Source organism: Gavia stellata, unplaced genomic scaffold (assembly GCF_030936135.1).
Source record: "Gavia stellata isolate bGavSte3 unplaced genomic scaffold, bGavSte3.hap2 HAP2_SCAFFOLD_113, whole genome shotgun sequence".
Lineage (NCBI taxonomy): Eukaryota > Metazoa > Chordata > Aves > Gaviiformes > Gaviidae > Gavia > Gavia stellata.
This window is the reverse complement of record NW_026776644.1, coordinates 35459-60229: the sequence shown is the minus strand read 5'-3', so window position 1 is coordinate 60229 and position 24771 is coordinate 35459. Positions and strand designations below refer to the sequence as shown.

Here is a 24771-nt window from a genome sequence, read left to right as displayed (position 1 = left end):
AGTGCTCTAAAAGCCTATGGTCTAGTAGTTTGGTGCTGAGGCCGTCTGAGAACACCGTAAGACTCAGACATTTAACTAGTCACTTAAACAGCCGTAACTACAAGGTAAACTGATGCACTTCGAATTCAAGGCTACCAAACCTAATCAGTATATTTATGAGGAAACAGGGAGAACATCCGAGTTAAGTTTAACTCTAAGATCACTGCCTCAGTTTTAATACATCACTAAAAACCCACCTGGAGACCGATACCCGCTCTAAGAGGGTATATTACTTGCTTTCACTGCACTACACTGACATGTTTTGTTCAAAGAGTGTCTTGTTCAAAGGGTGCAGCTGTTCATGAATATCAGGAGTGATAATAGCTTTGGATCTTCTGCCAAAGTTTTAGATTTGCTCTGTATGATCCTACAATGTATTTAAACTATTACTTAAGATAAAGAAAAATCCTCACAGTCCCACTATTTTATATTCTATCCTAAGTTTAAAACATCATTTTTTAAACCAACTACATTCTTCTAAAACAGTAAGCGCACAGTGACAGGCATTTTAAACAAGTACTTCTTATTTATTCACAATTTAGATAAAGTTTAAGGAAAGACAAAAGAAATACAATGGACAACATCAAAATGAAAAGGAATTTTAGTGACCAAAGTGAGTTTCTACAGCCAGTGCTCTCCATACATTTCAAAATGTTATCCAGACACTGCAGATGCAGATTTCAAATAAATCCCATAACAAACCGCTATGACTATTCCCTTTGAAATTAAACTGGGAATGGAAGTTAGCCACCTTTTATCTATGAGTACACAAACCACCAAATTCTTTCAGTTTCTGCTTAAAGCCACATTTATCTTTTACAAGATGGATTCTGCAATACATTTTCAAGTAGCATTTTTCATTTTGTCTGAGCTCTGCTATAAAAAAAGTCAGTGTCAACCTTCTGTATAACAAAACAGCTTTTGATCTTGCTTGTGGAATATACGCAATTCAGAGCAGTGTCACACTTGCAGCTTGGAGGTATCCTTGGAGATACTGCAACGCTTCTGCATTCAGACTAGTACTCAGCATTGAAGGAACCTTAAAACATACGATAGAGCAGAAGTGTCAATGTGTGCATACATTAAACTGCTGCTATATCCTGTTAATCACTGTGTCAACACATGGTACAGAGTCAAGCGACATCCTGAGAGCAGCAGTTTTTCAGTGTGAAAGCAGTTGCTGAAATTACAATTCCTGATGCTGACAGTTTTACGTACTACTTATCTGAATCAAACATGAAAGAAGGGTAGAGAAAAACTTCAGTTATTAAAGCAGATATATGGATGCAGGAAACATCAGATCTCTCAGGCAATCTTTACTTACCAAAATCTTGAACAAAATAAAGACATTATGGGTTAAAACAGTTAACTGTAAACTTGTTTAAATCCAACATGAGTTGCTTGAAATTTCCTGAGTACATACAATTGAACTGTATACAAGTATTAGTTATATACCTACAAATAGATAAATTTTAATTTAAGAAATGGCATATTTAAGCTTATTGCTAAATTAAGTAATGTGAAAATACAGCCTTTCTAAGGTTATTAGGGATAAAGCCTTACAAAAGCTATATTCCACTAAAGAATAAAAGAGAACAACACCTTGCATTCTGGTTATGACATCCTTCATTTTGCTGATTATCAAACATTAGCAAAAGAGACCCATTACGAAAAAAAAATTTCTTCTCTGTAGAATTTAGCATTAGCATGCCACGTATGAAAGTCACCTACCCTGCCTGGGCATGCTGTAGACAGTTTGTGGAGAGACTGTGCCAGATGGATTCTAGGATTGTTCACCATTTGACCTACAGGATCATGTTCTTTTTTCCCAGCAAAGGCTAGCTGAGAGAATGCAGTCTGATATCCTGGAGTATCTTCTATGTCAATGAAGTGTTCTTCATCAGGGATAGTGTCATCCTCAGGCAGTTCAAAGAGGCCAATGAGGGCCTGCAGCAAAGGAATCCTATATGTAAAGAGCGGAGGATAAAATTGAAGTGCTTAAAGATACGTTAGGACACGCTGTATTGTACAAGAACGTTCAAATTACTTGGAACCCTTTACAATTTAGCCCTTGCAGGTACTTGCTTAGCTACTGAAATTATAAGTGCCCAATCTAAGCTGGACTTGAAGAATTGTAGATCTGTGTATTTTACAGGCATAATGTAGGTGCTCATATTAAAAGCATAAACAATGTATTTATTTTTTTATCCGGTCAAATTTTCATGAAACATACCTAAGAAAAGCCATTCTTTCCCAGATTACACCTTTTCTCTAAGTACATTAAAAGAAGTTCTAGTTCAGGGATCCAGTTATTATCATTAAATTCAGGCTACCTGACACCTTGACTGCTAGACTGGCTTACAATCTTCCCAGATAGCTTTCCCCAAAATTCCACTGTCAAGCTAAGATCTTACAGTCTCTCTGGCAGGTTATAAGTATGCTCAGATCTCCTGACTAGTAGAACAGTTGTAAGTCAAAACTGGGCCTAGCTTTTCAGAAAGAATACAAGCTAAAAGTAAGTAGTGTATTTTCTTAAATGCAGTCCTAGCTAGCCCAATCAGTGCTATCTCCACCACAAAAATCTCAAACCACTTCTGGCATCTGCTTTGAAAACACAGTTTTATTTGTTGGGAAAAGGAAGTGGTATGAAAAGCCTGAAACTCAGCCTCATAACAATAGCAGGCCTGAAGAAATCACAACGGAGTTTATTTGAAGAATACATTTCGATGATAGCTCACATTTTCAAAAATCAAATAGCCTCACTAACAGAACTTGAAGAAGTGGTCTACATACCACAGCTTGGTGTATTCAGTGTCCATCATAGGAGGACATTCTGTTAATATTTTTGTAATGCCAACAGCACAGATTTTCTTTTCAACTTGTCCAGATACTTTCTGGATTTCAGGAATTATAATTTTCTCCAAAACCATTCCAAACATCCTGTTATGACATTAAAAGAAAAAGTATTAGAAAGCCTTATCAGCCTTACAGTGACAAAAGAAAATCAGAAACAATATGAAGCACTAGGAAAAAGAGAAAAACAGATAATCTGTTAAGATGCTGCCCTGTTGCGGTGGATGCCTGGTAGAAATTTGAGCATACACACTTTTCACAAAGGGAAAAAGAATAAAAACATCACTCTCTTCTTTTTACGACCTGCTTAGGAGATTAATATCTTGAACTATCAATGATGAACTATGGGCAGCAAATCAGAAAAATTGCTAGACAAATAAATCAACCACATTAGAAGAAACACTTGGCTAGTCAGAGTAGAGACAAATGCAGTTTGCAATTTTAGCTGAAGGAGACAACTATTTCCTACTTTAAGAGACAAAAATTACATAGCAGTCTTAAATAATAATAAAAAAATCATACTAACTTTGGCTGTATGCTGTCAAATATTTCCTGCAGCGCTAATGCCCCATATTTTATGCAGTACAAGTTAATGAAGACTAGGAAACCTGTAACAAGAAAAAAGTCAAATTAAAGCTATTATTTTGTTCACGTTGAGTCTTAGAGTCAGCAGCAAAATACATTCTAACAAGTTTTTCAAGGGGATAGAAATGACAATCTTTATAAATGTTCAGTTTTAGTGAAGTACATTAACTTGCTACACCTTGAAGTTTGCCTAAAAACTACTGATCCTTTCGCGTACCACAACACACTAAAACATGGCAGTAAGACAAAGAAGACAAGATTCAGTCCTTTTTCTCCTTACAGCAGTTATGAAGCATTAGACAAGCCATTTGCAAGTTTTTCAGATCAAGGACCAAAAGAACTCTTGAATGCTTTTAGCCGAAAACTTCATGCAATGCAGTTTTTCAGATCACTTGTGAATGCCTTTGCATGACCTTTGTACCAGAGCACAGATGCAATGCATTAAAAGCGACACTTAAATTTTGTTTGTGGAAGACCATTATAAGCAATCCTAGCATTCTTGCTCCTATCAGGTGGCATTAAACAGATTTTATAGGATTAAGTAATAGACATTGCATAATTCACAAATTATGTGATAGTATCATTAAAATAATTTAATCAGTACAACAATAATATTCCTGTTACAACAGGAATAACCAGAATATGTATTTCTATAATTTGTCACAACTTTGCTAGTTTAGCATAAAACCTGACCAATAACGTACGTCATATTAAGGCAGAATGACACAAATGCATAGAGTATTTAACAGCAATAACACACAACTATATGTAACAAAAGGAAGTGCGGTCAGTATTACTGTGTTGTGTGAGAGTGAAAGTTTGCTGGTATTAGTTGAAGATTAAATGGAGACACTTTCAGATAATTAATGATATCACACAGAGTAAGAAAGTAAGAGGAATACACAAGTCTCTTCTCTTATTTTAGTTCCATTCCTTCAGTTTTCATGAAATAAGTGTCACCTGCTGTGGCAAGTGCCCTATATGCCACCCTTGATTACACAAATAATTTGAAGCAAGTCACTGATGTTAAGAGTCACTAGTATTCCTTCATCCACATAATCACAGGACATGATAGGATACTTATTCAGTACAGCTGCATGTTCTAAATTGTTGGCACTACCAGTGCTGAAGCTTTTCATACAGCAAGGAACTTACTTTTAATAAATTTTGTTGTTTTGGAATTTTGAAGTCTTTGGAATAGTAGAATAAAGATCTGTTTCCTGTACTGGTCAACTGACTCACTGGAAATTTAAAAGAATAGATATTCAATTCATACTAGGATTTTACTAATGTCACTTCACAGAAAACATGGATAGAATTGTTCAAATCTACTTTATTGATAAATGTGACAGTTTTCAGTTGTTAAACATTAACTATGAAGTGTACAAACATACCAAATATTAAAGTCTACAGAAATCAGTTTTGAATGTAATTTTAATTCATACTCACGGAGGCATATGCTCTATAATACTGTTTAGAAGATAGAATCCTTGATGGTCATTAGCTTTAGAGGCAATCAACTTCTGGAACACACCTAACAATCCAGGCTGTAAGCAAAGCAAAAATAAAACTCTATACAACAGTTCTTTGTATGTGACCTACCAGAAAGTTGGCTCTTACCATTTAAGACATACACCAAGGCAAAAGCTTTCATAACCCACACCAGGATTCTGTTTCTGCAGTTAAGAACAAGGAAGACAGATTTCTGTTGGGATCAAGTGATGTTCTTTTGAGCATTAAGATTAACCTTGATCAAATGAACACCGAAGCCAGTTTGAACACGCATGTCTGCTTCATCAATGGCATTGTCTAATCAAGTCTGACTATAGCAGATCATGCAACAGAAGTATGCAGAATAAATCTCCCACTGCATTCACTAATCCTCATATATCCCAACATTTTGGCTCCTCCTCAACCACTCTTCTCAAGACTGTTCTGAGAGTTTTCCTGATCCACAGTGTTCAACACAGGGCACATGAGACAGGAAAATTGCAGAAACTTACCTGCTTGCAAAAAATAAATGCAGGAATTTTACACCTTAATTGACAAAAGCATGACAGTCCATCCACATAGTGGAAAAGCATCCAAAAAGCCTGCATTCATAGAATTTTTTGTCTTTCTACGTAAGCACCATTAATTTAAAGTACAAGCATAAATTCTGCACAGATCCAGCTATTCACTAAAGGAAAAAGTTCCTCATAATTTTTAATCTTAAATCAACATGTCTAGAGACATACACTGTGACTAAATCAATCCAACTTACAATTTTGTCAGCAGCAGCACTTGCTATTGTATTGGCACCCCGCTCTAAATAAGCCTGCAGGAGTCGGACCAAAGGAGGAATGTTTCCTGAACTTTCCCATAATACTGGCTGAAGTAGATGAGGAAACAATGCCATATAGGATGACGGGATTTCATTTTTATGCATTTCTAGAAGTAGGGACATCACTTGAAACACATATGGAATGAACTCTGGAAAAGAAATGATGACATTTACAAATTCAGCAAATATGGCCACTGTCAGTTCCTAGGAACCACATATCTATTGATTGAACCTACAATTCTATGATATTAACACAAAGATTCCAACAAATCAAACCTTGGAGAAATGTACCACTTCCCAAATTTCATTATTCCAAAAATTTGCAAGCATTGTATATATACAATTTTTATTTCCTCTATTTGTTTATGTTTCAGAACATGGAAAACAAGCTACTAGAAACAAGGCAATATAATTAAGAAGAATAATAAGAGGCTTTGGAGTACTGATTGTTAGACATTTTAAAAGTACAGTTTGTTTTAAAAGTAAGTTAATACAGTTGATGTGCCCTAGGGATCAACCCAGACGCTTCCTAGAAGTGTTTATTAGGACTGTGAACATGCTGCGTTCTCACTTGAATTTCCTGTGTTGCAGAAAAACTGCCGTGAGGCAAATCATAGCAACCAATTATAGTAGAGAGAGAGCACAAGCACTTACTGATTTTAATTTACCTTGCACATCATTCTGTAGTATCTCAGTGAACACCATAAACAAAGCCTCTTCAAAGCTTCCAACTGCATCAGGGTTTGCTTTGCATGTTATCCTTATTGACAAGCATATTGATTCAAACATGTAATGGTTAAAGTGAGGTTTGCTTGGATTCTAAAAACAAGTTATAAACAGATAAATCAACCCAAACTTGCAGCCAACTCACTTATTTAGCAAAATATATTTTTTATTTCAGCTGAAGTCTAAAGTAGCAACTGGGAATAAGGATACTTATGACTTACTTATTAATATGCTAATGAAATTAATTCCATAGATAAAAGCAAACATAAAAACCTTTAAAGCATAAAGGAGGGGTGGTTTTATAAATATTTTAAAGACAACAAGTGCTTTTCAGAAGCTCTACATAAACTAGCAAGCAGTTAAAGTATCACAAAACAAAAACTGGAAAAAAAATTTGTTTTCAATCCTGTAAGCATCTAGACAATTCTTTACTGAACACTTCTTATCCTCTGCCGCTAGGTTTAAACTATACATAGTAGGAGCTTTTTGGATAGTTGATGAAGATATTCTAAGGCATTCCCTAATGTCAATGTTCAATAATATTAGCCCATCCTGAACAAAAAACTAAGAGACTTTTACCCACCAAAAGCAGGAGTGCAATTTATTTAATTTAATCCCATATTTCAGTGCCTAAATTTAGTATTAGCCTCAGAAGCTTCACGGACAAAGAATAAAGGAGTTGTGAGAACAGATTACTTTAATGGTGGCCTCTGCACAAGCAAACATTTATACTAGAACAAACTAGTATTACAAAAAGATTTCATATGCTGTTTCCAAATTTCAGATGAGAGCAGGGGAGAATGATTTGAAAGTATGTCCTAAAAGGAAGACAGTACTTCACTGGAAGGCTGTTTTAACTTATTTTGGTCAGAAAATACTGAACAATTTACAGTATTCTAACAGAACACAACAACAAGGTATACATAAAACTTTAGAAAGACAGCTCTAAAAGGTAAAAAGCGAACATTTGCTCAGATAGCCTGTTTCTTTACCTTACTGACAGCCAGCAGTTTCTGTGTAAGCTGTGTGGTGACAGAAGGGATGTATGGAATTATGGATTCCTGTAGCAGAGAAAAACTCCTCATGATGGCTGCAAATAAATGGAAAGTATTATCTTCTGGAGACAAACATACACTTCTGTCAACCATCATATGCCTAAATCCTTTACCTTTTACTATTAAATTGGATCCCAAGGAATTATGTACGGTAAGAAAGAGCACCTGCTGCAAGAGCAATCAATCTATAATCATGACAAAGGATAAAGCAAAGCCTCATTATCCCCATTCTATAGACGGAGCACAGAAGATTAAGCAACTTTGCAAAGACCATAATTTGTCTTGGGCAAGTCTCAAACCTTGGCATACTGTTAGCCATAACCCACTCAGATCTCCTACGGACAGTGTTCAGGTAGCTGCCTTGACTACAAAGACTACCATTTGAGAAATAATTTGTCACTACACCATTATGTTTAGTGTTTCTCTTTGGTACCATGAATTTAGTGAAAGATGACTTAATACAGCCTGGTAAATAACTGCAGGCTGTGCATACCTCTTAGCATATTTACATAAAATAGGTTTTTAATATAAAAATTTCAGTAGCCGGTAACTATAAGCCTTTACCCCAAATTAACAAAGTTACTCTTATATTGCAGAACTCATAAAGCATTTACCTTTCATAATGTATTCATTTTCAGATGAGCCAGGAAGCGTCAGTGCTTTAAAAAGGTTTGTTAATAGCACTTCTACAAATGGTGCCATTTCTGCAGCTGTAATGCTGTTAAGTAAAACACAGCTCTTCAATGATGAAGCATATTCACAAACTTCAGCATTTTACAGTATTGTAACACTAAGAAATAAAAGATCCCCTACAGATATTTCTCATCCTTAATGGACAAAACCTATGTAGCAATGAACTTATTTCTGCTTGAAAACTTACAGGGTACTATTATTTGTCCCCCTCATGGTAAACAGTCTTTCAAGAGCATGGGCTGCATAAGTATGGACCACAATACTTTCTGCTTGAAGATGACTGATTAAGAGAGGAATAGATACCAACAGTTGTTCTTTAGGTACCTACAAAAATATAGCAACAAATGATACATATGTAACATAAAAATACAGATGGTTCAACACTAGAGCATAACCACTCTGAGCTCATCAGCTACAAACTGAAAGCTCATCAGCAACAAACTTGGCAGAGGAAGAAATCTTAGAAGGCTCCTCCAGTCGCTAAATCACACCTTGACAACCAAGAGGTACCTACTTCTGTCATCACCTGTATGCTTCGCCCTAACATCAATGTTACATTTGATTGTCAGTTAGTGCATATATTCCTAATGTATATGTTTTTTTCCATTTTACTTCGTCTTAATGGGCAATTAAAAAAATATCAAGCTTTAAAAAAAAGCCACAGATATTTCCTAAGAGATGAATAAAGGTAATCTAAAGTTTAGAAATACTACTCAATATATTTTCTTACTGCACCTCACAAATCAGAAAAGGTAAAGGACAAAGTTGCTGTACTCTCTTTAACAACTACTGCAATGATACGAGCAATCAAGTATATTTAGACTAACATTCACTTGAAAAAGTCTGAGTGTGTCACAGAACTAAGTGTGCTAAGATGTTCAGTGCTCCCACAGCATATGGATAGCATATAGACTACATGGTAATTGGATATTTATAACAACATCATTTACTTTCAAAACTAAAAATTCAGCATGAAGTGTTATATACGACTATCAAACACCTGTTGAGTTAACATATGGCCAAGTAAGATAAATTAGGCTTGGCAAGTATAAAGTAACAAACTACAGTATGTTTTTACCATAAGAGTAAAAGAAAAACTTACTTGGTTTCTAAAAATCATGATATATTTGATACCATCTGCTTTTAACACAGGGAATTCATTCACTGCAATAGAAAAATATGTGAATTTTGTTGATGCTTTTCATATAAATGTGATTACTGAACATATACTATATATAGAAGTGACATTAAACCATGATTTTTCCCCTCAACAATAATACACACAATGTTTTCTACGTTGCTTAGTTTCTGCATTTCTATATAGGCACTGTCAGACAGAATATCAGTTTTAGGTACAAATCACTCCCCAGTACCACAAAGTGTACAGTCCAACTCTTTCACATGAAATTTCCCCTTCTGGCTCCAATTTTAACAGCCTCCAATTACACATTCTGAGACAACCCACTACGTTCTAAATATCTTAAGATAATTGCTGAAGCATAAAATAAGTTATGTGGCTGAAATCTAGACATCCGTAATCTCATCAATATGGGCTGACACAGGCTACAACCTAGCCTTCAGTATTTTAACTTCTCAGGGATTTGTATAGCATAGAAGTTTGCCATAAGGTCTCAAATACAGAAATCAAATTACTTTGATTCAACAAGTTTAAGCATGTAGCTGATAGCAACCATGTGTGTACATGCTCTGATCTTGCAGATAGAATGTGCTAATCCACCTTTGTTTAAAAGCTCATTCACTGCCAGCCAAACAAATTTGAATTACTTCCCATGTGCCAGGTGTTAACAGTCTTCTATCTCAGAGATTATGCTGATATATGAGTGCTTGAGCCTTAAGAAACAGTGGTTACTGTCAAGATTGTAAATATATCACAAAAAATGCCATATAAAAATTAACATTAACTTACCACTAGCAGACTTTAAGTCAGGTTGAATGTGATTCACAAAGAATTCTGTCAGATTAACAAGTTCATTGGCTTGTGTTATGCCATGCTAGAAAAACAAAAAACAAACCAACCCTGGTTTTAGATGTTGACATTCAGCTAGTTTTCTTACGCATTTTTTATGTGCTTTTAATGAAAGGAATCTAAAGCATGCATGCACATGATGACATTGTTGAAACTGCATCTTTAGCAGAGAGCCATCCAATTTCTTTTTCTTAATGTTTTTAGTCTCTAGGTTTCAGCTGTAGCACTATCAAGGTTCAAAGTTACCAGCTCTGAGTTTAGGAATAATAGCACGTAACACAGTAATAATCAACAAAAATTTTAGATAGAAAATATCAGCATCTTACTAACTTGATACTTTTTTCTGATAGGCCTCTTAAAAAGGAGAAGTTTAGGACTCAAACTCCAATTCTGAATTAGAACAGCAAAATAATGACTACTTAGTTTTCTCTTATAAAAAATGCAACTAATTTTTAAAACAGGATTTTCAGATGGGTATTTATCAATCAAGTGTTCTAAGGGATGTTATCCCATCTTTGCCACCAAATAGCACAGGAAAAAAAAAGATGTACAACTTAGCAGTTTTCTAATGGCTAGAAAACTCTGGTTCACATTATGCATCACTATTATTAGCAATTGCTGTGCCACAGTATACAACTAGAATTTCAGGAAAAGACTGAGAACCTTCGGCAAAATTGCATAAAGGTGCTGTACAACATGTTTTACTGTGTTTGCCTCAAATCTGTCTTGTAAAGACACTGAGATTTGAACTGTATTAACATTTGAAATATTTATTAGTATATTAAAATCTGTTCTGTAGGACACCCGATACAATGCTACTGTTTCCAAATACAGTTTAGCTCAGGTGTGTCTTTTCAATGTAGCCAGCCTATTAGTTGCTTTCTCCCAAACAAGTAATGAGATCCATGTCCAGCCATCTTTAGCATTCACATGCTATTTCCAAATCATAAACACTCAGGTAACAGGAAACATTGGGAAATACAATGACAAGAACGGTAAGAGTCACTTAGATTCCTTCTAGTCTGCTTAACGCTTCTGATTGTCTTCTGTAAAGCCAAATTTGGCCTTCCATGGCTTACAAACTCTGGCTCAGTACCATTTAAAAGCTCAGAGGTTCTAGACCCACTTTTATTTCTTTGTATGGCTGCTTCACACATGCTACTAAGGCCTGCCAAATGGTCACACGTGGCTGTTGACTTTGCCCAATCTATTTGAAGATCAGATACCACCAAATTACCAACCGTGATAGGGTTATGTAATGGACAACTTTTAACCTCATCAACGCTAAACTACTACAAATACAGTTACTCCCATTCTGAAGCAGCATGAAATGAACTGCATCGATCTTTATATAAACTATAATATTAGAATGCGTATGGATTAAAATGAATAGAATGTAAAAGTACCTTCTGTGTTTGAGCTTTGGATGCCAAAGACGTAACAAGGTAAATAGCTGCATCTTTGTGCTTCCAGTTAACAGATGGATTCTTTGCATATTCTTGCAGCACAGAATTAACATATCCAGAGAAAATCCCTGTCACAGGCCCTTCAAAAAATTTGCACAAGCCTCTGACTAGATCACAAGCTGCTCTGCGCCTGGTGTCAATATCTGCATGAGAACCAAAGATTCTTTGGATATGAGAAAGTATACAGCTTTTCATATTAATAAACATAGTAATAAACGTACTAATGAATACAGCTTCTCAAGTTGCAGCCACACCTTATGTTAATTATTGCAATCCTCCACACCGATGTGCAAGAACACATTTAAGTCTTTTACTTACTCTCATAATATCGACTATTTGTACAACCAAAAGAGGAATAGACACCTAGCAATACTGCATACATACTCACAGATTTTTTTGCCCTCTAAAGAAAGTTTCAGTAAGCATGGAGGGGGAGGCTTTTTACTATGTTGACAATTATGCACCCAAATCTGGCTGGGATGGAGTTAATTTTCTTCATAGCAGCCCATATGGTGCTGTGTTTTGTACTGGCGACTAAAACTGTTGGTAACACCCCAGTGTTTTGGCTGTTGCTGAAGAGTGCTTGCACAGTGTCAAGGCTTTCTCTTTTTTCTTCCCAGCAAGTAGGCTGGGGGTGGGGGAGAAGTTGGGAGGGGACACAACCTGGATAGCTGATCCAAACTGACCAAAGGGATATTCCATGCCATGTAATGTCATGCTTGGCAATAAAAACAGAGGGGAGAGGGTTTTTTGGGAAGGTAGCCATTGCTCAGGGACAGGCTGGGCATCAGTGTACTTGTGGGAGGTGGTGAGTCATTGATGACTTCCCCCCCCCCCCCCTTTTTTTTCCTTCCTCTTTCTTTCACTTAAACTGTCTTTATCCCTATCCATGAGTCTTCTCACTTTTACTCTTCCTCATCCCATTGCAGCAGGGTAGGGAGCAACCAAGCTGCTGTGTGGTGTTTAGCTGCTGGCCCACCACACCGAATCAGTACGAAAAAAAAATTCTGTAAAAATTCCTTGTTACAAGAAAGGGAAAAAAAAAGTCAGCTGGCCTTTAATACAATATACTAACAGAAGTGACAGAAGGAAAATAAAGCAAGTCAATTTAAATGCAATAGAGTACATTTCTAAAGTAATCTCTGAAGAACACAAATACTTCTTGCCTCAATTCTCTTAAAAGAGAAGTAGCTAACAAATAAAAGCTTCACAAATACCTAAAATGCAGCCATGGATAAGAATGATAAAAAGTTTGCTTGAAAAATGTTCAAAAACATTTTCCTCCAATTTTTGTCCTCCACTGCAAGCATACTGTAATTTCTTAAATCTATTATGAAGTGTCATTAATCTGAAAGTGTCAGTCAATAAACTGCTAACAGCACAGAACAGCATATACAGAATTGTCATACAGATCTAGATTTGGTTCATTTGTGCTCTGAGCTGGCTGAAGACCAGACAGCTACAATCAGAAAATCAAGCAGCTCTGTTAGCACAGCACTGTGTTTTCAGGATGGTTACTGTATTGGTTTGAACACAGTGCCAGCATACAAGGGCTGGCTGGTGTCCAGCTGGCTTGATCACAGATTTGTATGCAACGCCGGTCAGAATTTCAGTTTAAACATGATAGACTACTAAATACAGGCACAGTCTCTCCATGTTATTTAAAACTCTACACATAGGAACTAAATACACAAGTGTGGCCACTATTCAGCATTGACTTACAGGCTATATTTGCTGAAATGAGAATGTGTGCAGTGCAGGAGACATACCAATCCAATTAAGGAAAAAACCCTACAAAAACATTGTTCAAAACAAAAAGAGACTGTGATGGGCACATCATGACAGTAAACTTGATCAAAAACCAGATAAAATCTCTTGGGGGAGGAAAAACCTTCCCAATTTAAAAAATAAGTTATAAAAGCTTCAGTAAATTGCTTCAGCTCTTTAGAGCTATATTTAGAGACCAAGTATTCTTAGCATAAATCTGTGGATTACCAGATCCTTCCAAATCCCTTCTTATATATTCTTCCGAATTATCTTCAAATGCTTCTTCATCAGCCGCTGAAAATATAAAATCCACAGAAGTTTAAATACTGACGTCTCTGGTTTTTATGGTTAAAAAGTTGTATTATTATCAACTTGCTATTTTTTCCAAGTACTTTTCTATAACATTAATAAAAATTAATCAGAAATATCCAGCCAGACTAGCCTGTTTAGCTTGCTGCTGCCCCACAAATTAGTCTTTCATATTCATGAGCTGATGTATTCCTGATTTTAAAAAAAGAAAGAAAAAAAAGATAGGACATGTTCCACTCTAAGTGTATTTAAAGAGGCTTCCAGAGTCATAGACTTAAGAGAGAGAAGCTTATTATCACTGCAATACATCTTCACTGCATTTTAGATACTAGGATCAATATGAGCCCATGAAAGCTCGGAGAAATAGACATTACAGTTTAGTAGGCCTGATATCCATGCGTATTTAGACTCCTTGAATTATTCCGATATTCACTTTAAGCATGGGAAGTTATTGGTAGCACATGAACTAGACTTCCTATACTTCTCAATTTGAGATCCCAGTAAGACAGAAAAATTATTAGATATATTAATACAATTCTACAAAGCCCACAGGACAGCAATCTCTTCCGGGAACTTGGTTTTGAATCTAGTACTAAAGTACACAAGAGGTAATCCTCAATTCTCAGTCCTGCAAAGCCACATATCATTATAATTACAGTTAGATTTTATTGTGTCTTTGAAAACTTAAGTCTCAAAAAGTTACCTCTAAACTCCATATTGGGAACAATAACCTTTTCACAAATGCTTGTCAATGTATTCTGGTCTTCAAACAGATGCTTGTAATGTGGTCTCTCACAAACTGAGGCCAGAAACTGGACTGCATTACTAACCAGCTAGAACAACATAAACAGAACACATACAGTTTTAGCATGACTGACCAATTTATAATTCATTATTAAACTTGACAAGATCAGTTTATAACAACTTACCAAGTCATATTTCACTTCCTGGCCTGTTGTGACTAACAGATTCCAGATTGCTGTTACAAAGCGTGGCAGGTAGGGCTGGAATTCTTCATCATATTTTTGAGCATATAAAGCAGCATTATCGCAAATTTGTGATTTCAAGAGCTCCAGTAATCCGGCTTCCTCTTCATCCTCACATAAAACAAAACTAAGAACTTAAACATCCAAACTTCAACACTACTTAAATATTAAAAGTATCAGCATATTTGAAGGAAATAGTTACACTATTAATTTACCATGTTCTAAACAGAAAGAAATCCCTCTCACGTCCCTAGAATTACTGTATTTTGCTGATTTGTACTGGAACTGCACTGCAAGTTATAAATCATACCTACATTTCAAATTAAAGCACCATGCACTTTAAATCATTTCGATCTGACAAAGTTTGACATGAAGTTAATTTACAAATGTCATAGGAAAAAGACAAGACAAGGTGTTGAAAAAAATATGCTTAGAAGACCTCATATCTTGCTACTTTAAATCGGGATAGTTGTAAAAGTAGTTCCCTCCCCTTCCCCATACCAGCACAGATGCTTGGGAAGCCACAAAGCAAAGTGAATTGGGAAATTAAGCTGGAATTAAAAACAAAACAGAAAAACAACAACCAAAAACCACCACCCAGTTCCATCTCCGCCACCCCCCCCCAGTCCCCACCTTTCAGTTTTAACGCATATCACTTCCTGACTCAGTTCAGCACACAGCTGCATGAATGTCTGTGCTGGGCTACGGCCCACAGACACAAGAGAAGAGAAAAGAACAGCAAAGCTTCTTTTAGCAGCAGCGTTAGCCTAAAACAACTGTGAAACTATAGCACAGGATACAGTTCATATGCCTCCCTATGTATTGTAAAGAAATTTATATAGTTGCTTTGGCTCCATCATGCGGCAAACTATTGTACTGTATCCGGAAGACAGCATTTAAAACGCAGAAAGCATGCACAAAATTGATTTGAGCTTTGATGACTTGGTGTTATTTTTCACCTGTGAAACTACGAATTCTTATAATTAGACAAAGACAGCAAATGCTAAACTAAAGCACTTAGGGATGTCATGCCTTCTATGTTCAACTGGTTTAAGTTCTTTAAGATACCCTGTTTTCTAAAACATAGTGCGTGAACTAGCTGAAAGGTATAGAAAACCCGAGCACTGTGATTCTAATGATCAGGTTACTTCAGCAGATGTCCTCGAAAGAATCTACTCATTGGTGATTATCTGTAATTTGTTTTCTGTGCACAGCTGGGTATACCCGTATCTGAGATACAACTTCAAGAACCGGACATCAAATTTCTTAGACCATGGGGCAACTTCTCTTAAACCCCATTTCCTTACAGTCATTCTATTCCTTTGTTTACCCAACAAAGGAAACATTGCATTGTTCAGAGTTAGACCTAAGTTCTCAATCAACTCTCTCCACTACACAGAGGCAAACCAGGAGATTTACACAGTACTCACATCAGTCTGCAAAAGTTTATTATCTAAAGTTAAAAGACTATGAAAATTTGTCATCCACGTTTCCATGTTATCTTCAAAAAACTCGGGAAGATCCTGTGAAGGAAAAGCATAAATCTACATTTTAATTTCTGACTGCACTGTTTAGATAACATACCTACATCGTAAGTAGTATGTATCCACCTTATAATCTACTGAGGGACAACAAAGTATGGAAAACAATCTTCAAAATGAAACACTACCCCCTCTTCCTCCCCAGTGAAAACCCTCCAGACAGAGGCTTTGGAATACACTATTTCCAAATAAACTAGTTACTTACACTCTATACAGCCTACAGTTTTATAAAGAAGGAATCTTATTGCTTCTTACCCTCAGAGCAAGAGAGCACATGCCTCCCTTTTAACTCCAGCTTGCTCTTTTGCCCAATATGGAGTAACAGCCCAAGCAATCAAGGCATGATCATCACACTTCACAGACTTCTGTTCATGTTGAGACACTAAATACATGTCGCCTCAGTATCTTTTTACCATTTTTCATATAGTGCATTAATTTAATCATGTTAGAAATCTAGATCTGATTTCAAAACTAAAAACCCCACACTGCTACCAGAATAACTTGCTACCATAGTGCTATAGAACTACTAGTTTTGACTGACTTTTATCTACATGACTGAGTTAATGTCAGCACAGACATATTTATAAAGGAGCACGGTGAGTACAAACTCAGGCATTTGACTCGTGTCTTTCACAGCTCATACTCAGACAGCTACCCATACAATACCTCCTTGCTATGACAAGAGCTTAGACTCCCTTGAACTGTTGCTTAGATAGGGCCAAGCTAACATGTTAATTAACCCCATCCTTACTGTGCCTTTACTCCAGCATTGATGCAGACTGTCAACTTTTATTTTTGCAATAAAGCATGGCCTTAAAGGCTGCCTCAAATGAATCCTATAAATAAAAGCATAATAGCTTTGTGAGATCAAAGTGAAACTATTAGAAGAACAAGGAGATTCACCTGAAAATTTAAACTGTAGAACAGCTTCGCAATTAGAATGAGAGAAGAAAAGAGAACCTTCAAAGCACTAGCATCATTTGCATGTGTGCTGCAAAGTTCAATAGTTGCCTAGAAAAAGACAGAAGATTCAGTCAAGTAACACACACACAAACCGCATTAACAAGAGGTATTGAAAAGTGTCATGTAACTTTTTTTTAAACCAGAAAATACAGTTCCTTTTCCTCCCCTTATCGATCCTGTCAGGTCTCACTTCATTACTTTAGTTTGAATCTCATTAACAGTTTCAAAGCAACTATTCTTAAGTTTTTGTTTTGCAGGCATTCACAACAAGCAATTCAGAATGCTAAGCTTGTTTTCGAAATGATTAGAAAAGAAATACCTTAAAGAGATTGGTCAAGGGCAAAGCAAAGGCATCAAGGACAAGTTTGATCTCTGTCCATAATTCATTTGACTTAAATTCATGGCGGTACCTGCCAAGTGAAAGAGAAATACATGAAAAATAGAATACAGTCTTCACATTTATTACCAAATTAACTTGCATACAATTATTTTTTGTGCTGAACCTTGAAACAAATACTGTCAAGTAAACAAGAACTAAACGACCTGGTTCAATACCATGCAAGGTGTACAATTTGACAACCACTTAAATTCTTATTAAAAAGTCAGTAAGCATAAGTAGGAACCACAACTGCAGACTTTGTAAATCTAAAAAATTAAGTCTAACAGTAAAAATTTCGAGTTGAACAGAAATTTACAATCCATATACTAAGTCCCTTATTTCCAATACCTTTTAAATAAAGAGTGAGCAGTGCGAAGGACGCCATTAATGACATGAAAATCTCCACTTTGAAAGCGATTCACCATTTCTGTCAGTAAGTCTGGCCATTTCTGAGGAAAGTCTTCCCGACCAATAATACTAATAGCATCACTTAACTGGAAAGGAAACATAACCATTACATGATATAATAGCAGGCTCCTCATTACAAAAACCACAGTAGTCATGACAGATATTGCAAATATTTAAAGAAAAATGCTTATTATTCTTGTCAGATTAAAAAAAATCCTTGGGTTAAATATCTACTAGTTTTCACCACAAATAAATGAATCTCACTTTAAATCCAACGTATAAATAAGTCTCACTTTCTGGAAGTACTATATTTAACTGCCTAATGCTAGAACTTAGCTATAACATTATACAGTAATTGCCTTTTAAAAAATAGAAATTAAAATTAAAGTAGGCAAAAGTAGCTGTGACAATATATTCCAAGCTACTTGGATTGGGATGGCCTCCTTGGTAAAGAAACTGACTCTGCCAATAACCAGAGCCTCTAGACACACTTAAGATACTCCAGAAATCTCATGGACATAACCAGGAATTGACATATTACCTGCTTTTGAATTTGTTCTGGGCTGCTAAGCATCAAGGGCACTATGTTGGCTTTAATGGCTATCCTGTCTGATTCACATATTTTGTTCGGTTCATCCTCAACCTAAGATTAAAACAATAGTTAAGTCATGGGCATATCAGTATACTCTAGGCAACAAGTGAATATCAGCATTTCAGAAACCAATCGCTTATGCTGGTTTACAGTTAAAGAAACTAAGAAGATCCGTTAAAGATATTGCCTACAATGAATCTGTAACAGTAGTACCTGAAAAAAGCTGAAAGAAATTACATCTTTCTGTAAAACCTTGAACTAGTTTTCTCCTTCTCGAATGGTGAATTTTCAAACCAGCAATTCAGCCATAATAAGGGTGGATGCATATGCCAATAACATATCTAAGTTTAATCAATAGTCTCCTCTTCCACCACACCAAACCACATCTCTGCCCTCACTTCCGCCAACCTCAAAGGTTTACTTTGTGCAAGCTGCCTCAAGCCATACTTTCTAGAAACTACATGAAAATGGGTGCAGGTTACACCAGCAAAACCATAAGACTGAATTTAAGAGTTATCTAATCAGTTCAAAGTATCAATCAGTTCAAGGTCCAGTCAGTCAATAGTGCCAAGTGGTAGTAAATTACAAAATTTCTACTAAACAAATAAAATAATAAAGAGGCTTGTCACCAACCAGTGACAGCAGTGATAGTCACACTATCTGTGATGACAGCACCGAAGTCAGAAACCTAGAAATTATCCAGCAATTAAAAGAGGTAGCCACCTCCAGAGATTCATTCAATGATCTTAAGATGCTTAAACCAGGTGGCACTACCACCCTCCTCTTTACCTCCCTTTCACCATCCTCCCATAAACGTAAAAGAAAGTTTAGTAATTTCAAAATTTCAAGAGTTATGTTTAGCTATGAACAAGCAGTTACAAAAATAAGCACAAAGAACTTGCTTTTCCACTTCTATCACATTGCACTGAATCAGAAGAATGTACAGAATCACTATATATACACATGAAAAACCACAAAAAGGTGGTGACCTTTAAAACCTGAGCTTTATAAGTTTATATGATGTGAAAGGCAGCAATAACTGTACTAGGCAAGCTCCAAGTAGGGAGGCAGGGCTCACTGCTATGCATTTAGATAGATGAGGACAAAGATGGTGGAGAGATCAGCAACAACAAATCCTTCTATGGAGTTATTTTTGAGATTTTTTCAAAGAAACGAGACCTTTTTACAAGATGTGAGAGGCAGCACATAGGTTAGTATTCTGTAGATACTTCAAAAATTAATTAAAAAAAAGCAAACCCTTCCGTCTCTCCAGAAGGGCCCTGTATATCTAGCTCTCCAGGCTCTACCAAATCGAAGTCCTTGAGTAGGCAAAACCCTCTTACTTCCACTGAGCTTTGTATCAGTCAAGTCCAAGGCTGGTAAATTAAACCATGTGATCTAGGTAAGCTAGCCTTAGGGCTGTATTTTCTGTTGATACAGCTGCTCTTGAAATGAAAGCTCCAATTTTGGGCAAAACAATGTGCTTGAAGCCACACAGCAATCGTAACAGTCCTCTGGATGCACTTACTGCATAGCATCTCCACCTACTCCAAAACAAAATCTCATGCTGAATTACCTCCACAATCCATAAAAAGGAAGACACTTACAAATTTTTCCATAACAGAACATTATTTCTACTTACAATATACTATAGATAAAGATGCAATTTGCGAGAAATGACAGAGAATACAATATTACAGAAACAAAGTTCTAGAAATTTCATGCCAGACTGAATGCACTGATCTTACCAAACATAACAGATCTAGAACTGCTATAGCTTCTTAATATTAGTATGGGGGGGAGGGGAGAAATAAAATGCAAATTTGTAAATAGGTACCAGCTAAGATGCAATGATGAAATACTTACCAGTTTCCCTGTAGTAAAGCAACATCATACATTTGATATTTTTCAGATACAAACAGTGCTTTCAGCGAGACAAAAGTGTAAACAGTATCAATTAAAACCTCTCATTGGTGAAGGAGTTGAGCTCTCAAATGTAATACTTTCTACCATAAATTAAAATTTATGAATGCTGAAAGCCCTGAATCAAAAATGTTTCTGACCTCTTCAAAACAAAGGATAAAACACAATTAAACAAGAATATTTCTATCTGATGTCTGCAAATACTTCCAAGTGTTAAACTGGTAAGGCCACTAAAATAAACTGTCCCACACTGTTCTATGCCCCAGAAGCATTTACATGAAAGAGAAGCTAGTATCATCACTTTCAGCTGCAGTGCTGGCTTGAAATGTTTCTAACATGATGACAATAGATGCAGGCCAAATTGGCCAGCTCGTGTGTATAGACACTTCACCATCATTTCAGTTTAAGTAATATTACTGTCAGTTAAATGAGCTTTATATATTTCGCTTCTGCAAAATGTGCATATAATATTAGAGAAAACTATTTGTTCATCATTTTATCACCCAGCTCTAGTGCTTTTTAAGGAAATGGACTCCAATGGTCCAGGTTTTAGTCCCTCACCAGTAAATTATGCCTTGTGTTTGTTCTCCGAATGATCTACTTTCTTTCACAGAGTACAGACATACACACATTCTCCAATATTACTGTAGAATATCTTATTGTACCTTAAAAGGATCATTAACTCTTAGCACAACTACGCACTAGGATACCTACAATTCTCCAGTTCCTTTTAATATAATTCTTGAACGTTACAGATGCACAAACTTTGATGACATTTTCCTGTGATTTCTCCAGCAGTGTTAAGAGTAACAACGGATAATTCTGGCTTCCTTCAACTGACTCAAGAAACTTTTCCGCTGTAAGAGAATATACTAAGGTTAGCAAAAGCTGAACTGATTTTTCTAATGGGAGTCTTATGATTCCTCAAGTATCTATTTTATTGTGAACGGCAGCACTGTTTTAAATAACAACAATTAAAAAAAAATCAGGAATACAGGAAAATAACATTACAAAAAGCAAACAAAATAAATTGATATTTATATCCATCCTTCATTAGGTTTTTGTTTTAAAAGGTCACTGAGAACTTCTGCAAAGAGGTTATTGCATAAACATCCACTGAAGTTTGCTATACACAGACAGAAGAGCCAAAAAGAAACTAAGCTTTTTTGGTCACTCATGAGAATCACTTACCAGGACGCCTTATGGCAGGATCTGGATCTAGTGTTTTCTTTAGATACTCAGTTAAAGTCTGTAAATTGGCATCACTCAGCTCCATTTTGGCAGAACCTAAAACCCACAAGTAGTTTTGTTATAAATACAGATCAGAAAATCTATCCTATAAGCTACACATATATAAAAAGAGATTCCACAGAAGACACACAGCTCTTTTTGACTATACCTCATAAAGCATGGTCCTATCTTATATGTCTCACACAATAAAACAACAGCTAGTGTGCACCAAGCACAAAACAGAAAACATTCCATTTCTTCAACTACGTGCAACTGTTACTGTCTAGTTTATTGAAACTAAACGCCTAAAACCGGATCACTCATCCAGCAAACCATGAACTAGGTACAGCCAAAAGATGATCTCTTGCCCTTTCAGGACAACAGGAGTTTGTTTTTGCTTTTGAGAACATCTGTCAGCCCCAGAAACATTTTCCTAATTGAAAAAGCTGAATACTCTTGTCCTACATAATTGTAAATAGAACAATTCAAAGTGTATTGGAGAATCAAGGCTCGTTTAAAAATAAATACTCATTATCAAAGAAAACTCTCAACAGAAAATTAGTTTTTCATAAAGAGACAAAAGACTGTGCAAAGCCAGAGGGTTCGTCCACCCTGTAAAATTAACTTAGATTAGGGTGGGAGTTAATTTAAACTGCAATACTTATTACAGAATAACTCTGTGCAATAAGTCTAAATCACTCCTCTCTAGTAATCCTCCCACATGCATTCTCATGTTTACCACAGTGCTATATTAACTTCATAGCTTTGATTGGAATAATTAAAATTACAGTAACACTAAAACAGCAACAAGACATGCTTTAGTGGACATGTTGTTGCTCAGGGTATCATCATCAATTCTGCCCATCTTTCTTACTACAGAAGTAATGAGGAAGCAAAGACTTCCATTTTTTCTCTGGAGTTTCTAATTAGTAATACATACTGAAATTACTCTGTCCCACTTTGGATTTGTTTTATGTTGAGTATCAGTGCAATATAGTTTCTGTTTAAGCACGCTTGCAAAGGCAGTGAGTTTTAATGTAAGTAAAAAGTAAAATTTTTACTTTAACTATGGCATCTATATCATTAAAAGATTAATTGAGATACCAACATATTTTGCAAGAAATAAAAATCCACTTAAAGAGTCCTGCCTCCCATGTTTCACCCCCCTTCCCTTTTGGGGGTTTACTTGTCTCTAGTCTTGTTCACCAATTCACATCAACCAAGAAAATCCCAATAAAGTGCAGCATAAACAAACAGCACAACTAATAGCTGGCTCATCTGTTCTACAAAATGGCCTCACACATCATTACTATGATGTTGCAACCGATATTTAAATTCTTCATAATTAAAAAAATGTAAGTTATCTGCTCCAGGGAAGTTTGTAAGGCTGAGGTGCAAACCCATGCAGAAATCATTTATGAAGGCTAAACTTGACTCAAGCGGGAAACCAAACTGAAAGAGGAGATTGACAATCCTGAATGGCCTTTTACAAATACCTCACATACGTATGTAATGTAGGGGCCCATAGAGAAAATATATACCTCAAGCTGACTGTGAGTTTACTTCGAAGGCCAAACGTGAAGATTTGAATCCATTACTCAATCCCTTACACAAAAGGATAAATATTTTCACCTGCTCACTGTTTACTCTTATTTCCTTCCCTTCCTCCAGCTGTTTTTTTGTTGTTTTCCACTATAAAAAAAATAGTGGTACTTGCTAGAGTGATATGATGCTTTTTGCTATGTTGCGACATATGCCTCCTGAAAATTAGAATATTTTCAGACCACCTCTCCAGAAGAAAGCCCGTAAAATGTGCTTAACTCATTAACTACTTTAGTTAAATTAATGACAGACCACTTATGGAAAAAAAAAAAATCCCAAAGCATCTGTCCTCCGAGTCTTACACCATGAAGAACTTCAGAGAACTCTGTTCCTGCGTTCACTCACCACAGCACTTACAAACACCATCTACGCGCCTAAGGATGTTTATGGTCTGGACTTTATGGGAAAGATTATCTTCACACCAAACTGCTGCGGAGGATCTTTACACTCACTTTCCACTTCACCAAACCGCGGGGGTCGGGAGACAAGCACCCACCGGCCACGGGAGCAGGAGCGAGGACCCACCACGCCCCCCGACAGCCCACTCACGCCGTTTCCCTGCGGACCAAAAGGCGAGGCCACCCGTGACGCGGGGCGGCCGCCCGGGAGCCCTTCAGCAGGGACGGGGAGAGGAGCCCTCCAGGCCCGGCCACGGCCCGGCCACCAGCGGGGCTGTCTCTGCTCTTGCTACCGCGGCGGTGGCCCAGCCCCCTCCCACCGCCTCGACCCAGCACAGGCCGGCGCTTCCCCGGTCCCATCCCCGCCGCGTGCCCGGCCTGGAGCCGCCGGGCGGTTTATCCGAGGGACGGGGACGCTCCGTCCCGCCCGCCGCCGCCAGACTGCCCTCCCCCGCAGCGGCGCTCTCGCTGCCTCATGCGGCGGCGGCCCGGCTCGGCCGCGGCCCCCGCAAGGCGGGCCCAGCGGCAGGCCTGCTTGCCCGCCCCCGCCGGGCCGGGCCAGGGGCAGCGCGGGCTGGCGGCCGCGGCGGGGGAGCCCCGAACAGCACCGACCGCCCTCAGACTAACTTGCTCCCCTCCCCCTCCCCCTCCCCCTCCCCCTCCCCCTCCCCGCCACCTCCAGACTGGCAGCAGCGGAAGCCAACGAGGGGAGCACACTGCTCAGCCCCAGAGGCCGCGGGCCAATCGCGAGCTACGAGAGGCGGGCCGAAGCACCCCAGCAGGGCGATCTGCGCCTCTCGCTGCGCCGCGGGCCCAGCGCTCGGGCCCAGCGCTCGGGCCCAGCGCGGAGCGCAGCGGCAGCCGGCTACGGGCCATGCGGGCCGCCGGGCTGTGGGGCCGCCCCATCGCCAGCATCGCCGCCCGGCGCGGCCCAGCCTCACCTGGC

At 37.6% G+C, this 24771-nt stretch overlaps 1 protein-coding gene across 1 annotated transcript; it reads right to left on the bottom strand.

Annotated features, from left to right (window-relative positions):
• Nucleotides 1-630: 630 nt before the first annotated feature.
• On the bottom strand, nucleotides 631-24771 carry LOC132321191 (exportin-2-like). Its single transcript, XM_059834762.1, has 25 exons — nucleotides 24767-24771; nucleotides 21787-21882; nucleotides 21310-21452; nucleotides 18622-18723; nucleotides 18021-18166; nucleotides 17613-17703; nucleotides 17234-17341; nucleotides 16220-16312; nucleotides 14733-14900; nucleotides 14507-14636; nucleotides 13723-13788; nucleotides 11668-11870; nucleotides 10202-10286; nucleotides 9377-9438; nucleotides 8462-8598; nucleotides 8196-8299; nucleotides 7519-7616; nucleotides 6469-6619; nucleotides 5741-5949; nucleotides 4927-5024; nucleotides 4633-4718; nucleotides 3419-3500; nucleotides 2833-2979; nucleotides 1771-2002; nucleotides 631-1078 (listed from the first exon to the last, which is right to left on the bottom strand). Exons 2-25 carry the CDS (start codon nucleotides 21869-21871, stop codon nucleotides 989-991), a joined length of 2916 nt encoding a protein of 971 aa, XP_059690745.1. The 5' UTR covers nucleotides 21872-21882; nucleotides 24767-24771; the 3' UTR covers nucleotides 631-988.